Here is a 10,521-nt window from a genome sequence, read left to right as displayed (position 1 = left end):
AAGAAATAGTCCACATTTAGGTCTGAAGACATTTTCACCTGTTTTGTGGTGGAGGCAGACATCTCAGAGATAGATGTCCTCCTGAAGACAACTCAATACATTCTTGGCTCATATATTTACTGGGGAGGATGATGTCTACAGTCTTTTAATTTAAAAAAAGAAACATACATTTATATAACTTATCTTTATTTTTAGAACAGCTCACATGCTACATGATTTGGATTATCAGTGGAAGGTTGCAGTCTGGAGTCAATCTGAACTAAACGCAGCTTAGTTCCTTACCTGACCTGAACACCAGGACATTAGCTCCAAAGGTGACGGCTGCTGGTTGAGTCAGAGCTCCTTGCATGGTGCGCAACACCAAACCTAACAATACCATATCCAACACAGACAGGAGATATGGGGGTTACACTGAAAGGTTTGATGAAAACACAGAATCTGCTTGCGGGAGATGTTTAAACTTGAGCTGTTGTAAGTGATCCTACAGAGCAGATCTGTTCTATTAAATAAAGGCACAAATAAAAGAGTTAAAGGAACTTTTAGAGGAACTCCTTTACCCTGACCACACCCATTACTTTAAAAAATGACTCATTGGATTTCATGAACTCCTCCACCACAGCACTACCAGGACACACAGGAAAAAGGCATGTAAACACATACATTGATTTTCCCTTGAAACCAGTTCACCAGCATCAATTTAACTACTTATTTCCATCATGTGTCTGCAGTGCATGTGACACGTTAACAGATCAGAAACCAGTCAAACGTGTCCCCCGTCAGGCCAGCTCAGTACAGCAAAATGCAGTGTTGAATGTGCAAAGTAAACACAACATATTTGTAATTCTGGGCCATGAAACCTTTTGTTAGGCCATAAAAATACACAAGTGCATGCATGGATCGATTTAAAGTCTTAAATCTGTAAGTGACGGCTGAACTAAAACATTCATATCCACTGTGTGTGTGTGTGTGTGTGTGTACGTGCTGAAAAACATTCAGTATAATAATACATGTTTGATTCTGAAATATTGTTGTATATGCTGTATATTTCTCAATTAAAAAAAAGGGTAATTTCTTTGTCATTTTAAGACAAGATGCAGCATTTATATACATTTACTTTACAACTGCAACTTTATATGTTATGTATTTAAAAAAAAAAAAAAAAAAGGAACCCTCGGGCTGCAGGGAGTGCTGCTCTGTGGCACTTTTCCACGTTTCTGTCTCTGTTTGTTTCAGCTCTGCCATCCACAATAATGCATTCATAAAGGACTGGATTGTTGCTTCTTCACCCATCTGTCAGTTCCTGAATGAAGAAAAACAGGAATCCCAGAGCTGATGGTCAACTACTGTACTAACCAACAGTAATGTTTCCTTCTGACTGTTCTTTCTGGTCCTTTGTTTGTGGAATGTCAAGCCTCCATCTACTGCTCTGGGTCCAGTCACTGTGGTCCATGTTCGTCCCTCTCCAACCCAACCCTCACATCTTTCTTTGCATCCCTGTCAGTCCAGCTTGCGTGCGCCCAGTTTAAGAGGACCTTTAGCAGCTTTGCGCTCTGCCCGTTTCGCCTCCAGCTCTTTCCTCCTCTCCTCACGTTTCTTCTTGGAAAGCTCGGCCTTGCTGATACCTGGTTGACAATGAAGACAGGCATACAGTACATTAGTTAATGGTCATCTAACAAGAATAACTGCAGTTTTGTGTGAATACAGAAGAAGTCGGACAGAGAAGTAAAAAAAGGTTCATATCTCTGATAAGGGAGGCCAGCTGAGAGACTTACCCTGGTTCCCATCCACCGACTCCCAGCTCTCTTCAGCTCCCCAGTCTCCTGTTGCCTCTGCAGTCCAGCCTTCCCCAGTCTGACAAGCAGAGAAAATACACACGTCACTATACTGAAATGCTTGTACTGTCATGATAGTCCTCATTTCATCAAGATTTCTTGACCTACAATATCTCATCAAGTGAGTGCAGTCTTATAACCTTAAAACGTTTCAGCATGCAACTCCCTGTGAAACCATAGCTTGTTGTATTTACACTTTGGTTGTTGTAGAGATTAGACAAATGTGAAATGTCAAGTTGTGACCTAAAGAGGTGCTGGTAGGTGAATTATTTTAACCTTTGGACAGTTTATTACCAGTCTTGACTGGAAGCTAAGCTAACTGCTTGCAGATTCTAGCTTCATATTCACTGTACAGACACGAGCTAACGCTAAGCAAGAAAGTGTATTACAAAAAGTCAAACTATTCCTTTAAAGCAGGTGGTTGAATCTTCCATGTCATCCAATAGTTTCTGTTTAATATCTTCTTCAGAGGACAACTCTATAAATACATCTGATATCACCAACATTCAGAATGATCAGAATGATCCAATCAACACCACTTTATTCTGTCTCTCTCTCGCTCCTCTGTGTGTTTGCCTCCCTCCTCCCTCACCGCGGTGGCAGCAGTGCCGGCTGTGTTTCTCTGGGACACGCTGGCGAACAGGTCATTCTGACTGGCCGCCTTGGTGGCCGAGCTGCTGCCGTCCCAGTTGTACTCGCTGGCTAACCGCACTCCCTCTGGCAGGGGGAGCGTCGCATTGGCCAGGGTTGTGTCCGTGTCCTCCTCCCCCCAGTCGTTGCCCCAGCCTTCCTCGCCCGCAGAGCTCTGACCCGGCCCTTCCTTCTCGTTGGACCAGCTGTCGTCTGCGTCCCAGCCTGAGCTGCTCCAGTCAGCGCTCTGCTTCTTCCCCGCCATGGAGGAGGACGCCCGGCCCACCTGGACATGGGGAAAGATTGATGCTTGAGATGGAGACTAATTGTAGTAATATTTATTTTAAAACAACTTATTTTTTTTAATCTACATAGAAAACGCTGACAACAACATTCTTGGTGTTAGATCACAAACCGTGACGGGGAAAGAACAAAAGATGACACCACTTTTATGATTTTTGAAGCATAAATACAATAAGAAGCAAAGGACTAATGTTAGGCAACCACCGTCATGTGACTTCATGTCACCACCGCTAAGCTTATTAAGGCGGACTAGTGTTTGGTGTGATGACGTTTTGTTGTCTCATTTAGCCAGTTTTTAGCAGCCGCATTTTTAGAAACACATTTTAGTATTTAGTGACGTGTTGCATGTTGAATAAGAAAAACATGAAATACTCTTTAGCGTGTGTTAACCTCAGACCTTATTTCAGTCATCTCACCAAAAACCCATTAAAAAAAAGAACTAACATCTACTTTGAGACGAGGGAATCGGAGGTGCAAAAATGCAAACGCCCTTCTGGGTTTTAGTACTCATTCCTGCAGCTCTCTGTCACAACATTTGGATTTATGAACTGTTCACGATTACGGTCTGAGCACTGAAACACTGTCAATAAAGTGAATATAAGTGTGTGGGATTTTTCTTTGGTTCTTTCACATCCACATAAAAAACAAATATTGAATTTGAATATTGTCTTGGTTTCCACACATATACTATTTCAGCCCAGTATCAAACCTACACAATAAACTATATTATAATACTGATTCCAGTGGTGTTGGTAGCATTGGAAGTAGTCGTATTAGCACTACAGATAGTATTGTATAATGGATAAAGATTAAAGGGATCATACTCCTTTGACACTGGCTTTCTTTTTGGATGATGCCATCCAGTCAGTGTTCCAGTCATCTGGCTCAGTGAGAGTTTTCTCTGGCGCCTATCGGAGACAGAAATTACAATTACAGATAATACAAAACATAATCCGTTTTTCAGTCAAAAGTGGTGAAATCTTACCTCCAAACTTCCCCAGTCCTCCTCTTCATCCCAGCGTTCTCCTATTGGCTCCTCATCATTGACCGTTAGTTCATGAGTCTGTGATTGGTTGGCATGGCTGGAGGCAGCGTGGTCAGTCACAGGGGCTTCACGAGTTTTCTCTTCAGAACCTGCGAAAGAAAGAAAAACAAGAGATATGGTTTCAGATAACATATTAAGGACTTCTTAAAGAGGAAGGTTTTGACAAAGAAGAAGAATGTGTGGAATAAAAAAAAGACAATATCTCTGGTTCTGCTGCATCGACTTTGATACTCCTTTTAAAAACGCTCCAAATAACAAGTGATAACCTTACCAGGTGCAGGTGCTCCATCTGTGGCACTGGTAGGGCTGGTGGCATTGGCGGGCTCGCTGTCCTCAGCTGCTGCGCTGCCCTCCGTCCCCGGAGCGTTGCGGATCAGCTTAGAAGTTATCGTGGACATGCCAGTCACAGCCCAGCCGGCCCAGCTGGAAGACGCACCTGCAGGCTGAGCACAGGACGCTACATCCTTTTCTGCAGGACGAGACAGTTTCAAGTTACACACTGGTTTCCTTGCTGAATGAGACATTAAAGTAGAGAGCAGACTCTGCAGCTCAGCGCAGTGTGCTACGTACCTATATCCGCCAGCTTGGTGGGGTCTTCTGACACGGTCTCCAGCTTGGAAAGGAAACTCTTGATGGCTTTGAATGCCTGACAGAGAGAGAAAGGCAAGAGAGAACACCGTGAGCAGAAATACATCAGCAAGTTGATCAAAGATATTATAGACACTGTGGTTGTAGGGACGTAACAAGCCATAAGAAGCACCATGTCACAAATCTCCATTAGTCATGTGTACCTGGTCTCTGACGCTCTTATCGGGGTCAACAGTAACGGCGCAGAGCGTAGGGAGGATGCGGGCGGCAATCTCTGTTACGCCGTAGAAGTTGTGTGTGGCGGCGAAGCCCAGTACGCCGGCGGAGCGTGAAGCCGGGAAGGGATCTTTAGTTGCTCGTGAAAATGCAGAAATCAGAACACGTTGTCGAGTCTGTGAAGAGAGGGATGAACAAATTCTTGGATTTGAACGGAATCTTCACTGAACTTTGGTTCAAGTGGTTTTTGGGCATGAAATGACTTAAGTGTTGCACAGTGGTGTGGGTGTACTCTACCCCCGCGTTGAGGTAGGAGGCGATCTTGCCCAGGCAGACGGTGGTGTTGCACCGGATCGGGCCTTGTTCGTCTCTGGCCTGCAGTCGGGCGAAGTGGCGCATCAGCTCCTGGTTCAGGTTGCTCTCATTCAGCTTGGGAGCCATCAGCAACATAGACTGGAGGGTGATACGGAGAAACAGAGAAGAGTGATGGCACAGGAGGCCGACAACATCCTGTACACAGGTAATATGTGGTAACACCTCCTGGTTTGTGCTTTTGTTCAAAACATGCAAACTACCTTGACAGTCTGTTCTCTGATGGCAGGGTTGGTATCTGTGAAGCCGTGAACAACGTGAGGGAAAATCTGGGAATTGACTGCTGCATCATTCAGATACTGAATGAACTGCTCCATCTGAAACACAAGAGACATGGACAGAGACAAGAAACAATGTTAGAGCAGATAAATGTTTAAAACCTTTAACACAGGCTTAAAAATGGCAAATAGGGATATCATTTACTGCTGTTTCTGACATTTCATCCTACTTTGAACTGAATGTTCTTCCCTTGCTCTAGAGCTGCAAAGTCTTGTATTCGTGCTGGATGGAAAAACACAACCAACATGTCCACCGTATCACTGCAGGACGTTGTCAGTGGCTAGATGGAAAAGGCCTCACATACCTGCTGCAGCAGTCGTATCCTCATGGCTCTGTCTGTGGAGGAGAACATCTTCACGATAACAGGGATGATCTTCTGTTGGTACTCTTCAGCCGACAGGAACTTCCCCACCTAGCCGACGAACAGAAAGACATGAGGGATTTAAAAACAAAAGAGGATAGAAGAATAACTTCCAAATGACAAGAGAATAATACCAGTAACAATGTTTTATGTTTTACTGTGAAAATGATCAGAGACGCTGGAGTATACGGTCTGATATTCGAGGTGTGAAAGTTGAAAGATTCACCTTGAAGAGCGGTGTGAGGACTACAGCGCCTGCATTGCCAAACTCAAAGGCGGTGAGCAGCTGAGGAAGGACCTTATGTTTGCAAAAGTCTTCAGGGAAGGAGTCCAGATTGTCACTCAGATCCTGGAAGAACTGCTGCTTCTCAGCCGGCTCCTTGATCTGGAGAGAGAGACAGTTTGAATATACGCTATACGCTAATCTATTGTCTTATCACTAGTTATCATACATTTTACGACGCTACTCGCTGGTAATTACTTTATCAAATTATACGATGCGTCCCATGATAGTTCCACTAGAACTCGATTTGTTTACTGTTAAGGTTCGATTCAAACACTAATACAAACACCAGTGATATACATGTCTTTATGCAAGTCTGTGGACCTGTATCTCCTCCAGGAAAAGGTTGCTCTCCACAAAGCTGTTGCTGAGAAATCCCCCGGTGGCTCTACAGTTCTGGAGAAAGCGGGCCGGGTTGGGCCGAGCTCGGGGGTTGGCCCCCACCAGCTCACAGTAATGAGGGACCAGGGCCTTGGGGATCTGTGGGCACAGAGGACACACAGGAGAGAACACAAGACTGTGAACAACTACAATCCTTTCAGCAGCCACTGAAACCATGAAGCAACTGCAGGTTGAAGTCGTTGCTTGAAGGCAACTTAGCAAAAACATGTGCGTCTCATTCGCAGTCTCTGTTACTCTTCTCAAGTTCAAATTGAGAATGCTTCTTCTTTACATGAGCAGAATATCTGCTCTCTAATGCGAAATAAATATAGAACAGAATCATCTATGTGTGTCTAATTTTCAGTATTTCTAATTTTTAGAAAATGCTGAACAATAGAATCCTATTTGTCCTCACCAAAGCACATTTTTAATACCTATAACTACAACAACAGGAAGCATCTGTAGAATATCAACATGCCATGGAATCAATGACAATAATGCGGTAATAACACAAACTGTGGGGGTGTCGTACCTTTCCCAGTGAACGAAGGGAGGACGTGCGAGGCAGTGGCCCGTTGAACACCTCCCATATCAGGCAGCCTAGCCGCCACACCTCCCCTGCCCTAAAAGAAACACACATACAGTTCAATACAAACCTATCCACAAAAAACTAGGCAGTAACCAATGAGTCCTATTCTGAATCTCTTCTTTCTGTCATTTCTACTTTGTCCAAATATTCTTATTGCTGCTCCCCTTTTCTTCCTGTAAAACATTATTATTATTATTCTGTCACACCCTTCTCTCACCATTTCTCTCCACTGCTATTGGACATCTCTGGTGGGTCATATCTCTCCATGTCTGGGTAAACAGCCTTTGGGGTGGGGAGTGAGACCCCACTTGGGTCACCCTGCTCAGGGGACACATGATCGAGGGCCCCCAGCTTCCACTCCCCAGCTCGATCCACAAAAACAGCGGATACACCCACGTTGTTATGGAGCAGGTGGCAGTCATTGACCAGGAAACTCAGAGCTTTCTGTGGGAGGAGGCAAACGGAAGAAGTGGCGTAAGGGCTTATGGAGAAATGGCTCCCCTAAGAGTATCCGATGGCGCTCTCTCCGATCCTCACCACTATCTGGTGCAGTCCCCAGGAGACCTCCAGCTCCCCAGATCCGCCCTTCTCTGCCTGGGCCTTCAGGTGGACTGCCAACAGTGTCACCTGCTCAGTAACCAGGTACAGGCTCTTCTCTGTCTGTGAAACGACCACAAGTTTAAAAAACAAACAAACATACTCTGTTATTTGTTATCTATGTTATACAACAATGTTTCATAGAGGGCTGTCACAATATCAGATATTCACAACACGTCATAGTGACCAAAAGAATGTTATCACGATATCTATAAAATATGATAAATAAAACATTATAATAATAATAATAACGCTATCAGTCTGTAACCATAACAGTATATATACGATGACTTAGAAGGCCCTCGATTATTAACTCAGTATGATCAAATGTGTATTATTAACATGATGTCAATATTTATTTTTTTATGTAACTTCTATGATCAATACCAGTATATCGCAAAACCCCTATTTCATAATAAACATTATTTCATCACCACAGATTAAAAGGCAGTAAATGTTAATACTGAATTATTACCCAGACCCACTAAACTGTGAGAGAAACACAGCACAGAAGTATTTAAAAGGAATTTATGGCAGGAATTATACTAAACTAGTAAGTTATATTGAATGATAAGCCTCCGCAGAATTATGAATATGCAACCAACAAAGGCGGACAAGCAACTGTCCCATTTTCCTTGATGAATTTGATTTTCAATTCATACTTTTGGCAAGACATGCAACAGATGCACCAATTTCATGTGTGTGATTGTAATGAGAGAGTACAGCATAGTTAGTTAGGGTGTTTTATGATCTCGTTAGGAACACAAAACTGATAAAACAGAGTAAGAATCTGCTTATGTTATGTAGTACACTACTCACTACAAATATTAAAAGGCCTACTTTGGCGTATTCACACTCACCTCTATCTGAACGTAAACATGCAATGAAAAGCAAGATGGCCGAGATGAGACACTAATAATATGACAGATACATTGAGCAAGCTGAGTGACATTGTCCTCTGAACACTTTAAACAATGGCATTGTGTGTGTAGAGCTACCAGATGCAAAATACACACAAACACACACCTCCAATCCATCCACATAAGCCAGGATGTTCGGGTGCCGCAGGGTCTTCATCCGCTTGAAGGCAGCCTTGGCCAGCTGGGTCTGCTGCTCTGTTCCCTGAGACAGCTCGTAGATAAACACCGACACTGGCTCTCCATTGGTCTGAGGATGCAGATTTGGGTAAAATTACTTAATCACACGGGTTCAGTGATTTGTGATCATTAAGACATTACAATATTTACAATTTATGCTTTGTAATCACATCAAACATAAATTCCAACTCTAAAAATCTGTTCAATATTAATACACCATGCAACAAAAAAATTGATTGTGTCTGTATGTATAGTATTTTTTGATATATTTTAGTTATTGTGGATTTTTTACTTTTTACTTAGTTAATATTCTTTACTGTTTATTACTTATTTATAATACTTGTTTTGATCTTGTTTTTACTATGTCTCTTGTTTGCACTATCCTCTATTATGCTGTAATCCTGTAAATGTAATAATAATAAAGGATTATCTTATCTTAAAACAGGAAGCAGGTGCTTGGTTGTCTTTCCCTGGTCATGCAGTGATGATGACACTTAAAAAGTCCAAATTGAGCTGCTCAACGATAATCATCTTAGTTATGCGAGTTGCTGTCGGTGATGAGGGACGGTATCTTTATTTATGTGATAAAACATTAGCATGAAAACGGTTTCAATAACAGTAACTAAACTCTGCTTAAAAAGGAGGTGACGTGGCGAGAAAAGACGTGTCGGTCTAATCACAGTAAACAAAGCTTTGACCCACTTCGTTAGCGAAAGGTAACGATGCTCAGAGCAAGAAAATAAAAGAAATGAGCACTGACATTGATTCAGCGAGAAAGAGGAGAAAGATACGACCAGAGCTGACATGTAGATACGAGAATATGACACCGGGCATCGTATCTAAAGGTCTAAATCAAAGAAGCAAACAGACGCTAGCTAGCCGGCCAAGTGGCAGGCCTCCATAAAGAGGCTAACGGCTAATCGTTAGTGGCGGTTTGCCTCTTTTTACCTTTCGCTTCCCCCGATGGAGACTCCATATTCCAGACTTCTCTTGGATGTCTGGCAGAATTTCATAAGCAAAGTCTTTGACAGGATCCCTGGCAAAAAAGGACCACATCTCCTCTTTCCTCCTCCACACACCGCATCAAACACAAACACACTAAACAGACTGCTAGCTAGAGAGCTATAGGACGCTAGCTAGCTAGCAACTAGCACGGAAGTAAACTGGCTCCGGGTAAAACTTCGTTTCTGCACATTGGTTCCGCAGTAGGTTAAAATGAATCACCGATGGCATGGTAACTAAGAACTGCATTTAGATATATAAATAAATACATTTTTTTAGTAAAGTCACAATCTGAAATTATATCGACGCCTTTTTTGTGGGTGAGTCACAACATGACCTCATGCAAATTCTCCTTTTAGATATTATTGCTCTTTGGAGGACTGAACAGGTGTTCTGTATTTATGAACAAAAATAAATATCTACACTTTGGAAGTTCATGTCAGCATTAAATAATGATATTTAGACATTACCACAATGGTCCCTTATTGTCAGTTTGTTGCCATAAACGGAGTCAACAGGGCCCCAGAAATATTTAAATTGCCATAGATCACTTTAGTGTTGACCCATAAGGCAATCTATTATGACATGATAGATTCAGTCTAGGTAGCATGTTAGCAATGACGTCCCCAAGGTGGACTATGTGAATTGAGAGACTAACATAGCAACCAGAGTAAAGTAGTGGAGATTCAACAGAAATATGGAAGTATTTACCATGGTAGTGTTTGAATTTTAGTCACGTTTGCATCTCATGTTTTACTTTACTCTAGCTTAACAGATGGGTTACAATGAACAAAGCTGCTCTGGTGACTCATCGTGGCAACTTTATTTTATATATTTGTCATTTGAGCATAATTAAAACAAATTTTCATATATTGTAGTGTCAGGAAATGATCACTCCACTGTCAGACACCTAACCCCTGGAAGCAAGTGTCCTAACAAAACTCAC

General features: G+C 42.5%; 1 protein-coding gene across 1 annotated transcript; it reads right to left on the bottom strand.

The window, feature by feature from the left end:
* Positions 1-169: 169 nt before the first annotated feature.
* scyl1 (SCY1-like, kinase-like 1) lies at positions 170-9,715 on the bottom strand. The gene is made up of 18 exons (XM_076103230.1): positions 9,522-9,715; positions 8,503-8,643; positions 7,417-7,539; positions 7,097-7,323; positions 6,823-6,913; positions 6,234-6,389; positions 5,853-6,011; positions 5,570-5,677; positions 5,190-5,303; positions 4,912-5,067; positions 4,602-4,790; positions 4,381-4,456; positions 4,082-4,279; positions 3,751-3,899; positions 3,590-3,673; positions 2,425-2,748; positions 1,773-1,851; positions 170-1,622 (listed from the first exon to the last, which is right to left on the bottom strand). The coding sequence occupies exons 1-18, from the start codon at positions 9,627-9,629 to the stop codon at positions 1,498-1,500; spliced, it is 2,607 nt and encodes an 868-aa protein (XP_075959345.1). The 5' UTR covers positions 9,630-9,715; the 3' UTR covers positions 170-1,497.
* Between the last annotated feature and the right edge of the window lie 806 nt (positions 9,716-10,521).

This window comes from Anarhichas minor, unplaced genomic scaffold (genome assembly GCF_050575085.1).
Source record: "Anarhichas minor isolate MPS153535 unplaced genomic scaffold, ASM5057508v1 ptg000028l, whole genome shotgun sequence".
NCBI classification, from domain to species: Eukaryota; Metazoa; Chordata; class Actinopteri; order Perciformes; family Anarhichadidae; genus Anarhichas; species Anarhichas minor.
Note: the sequence above shows the minus strand (reverse complement) of the source record. Positions and strands in the feature narration are given on the sequence as shown.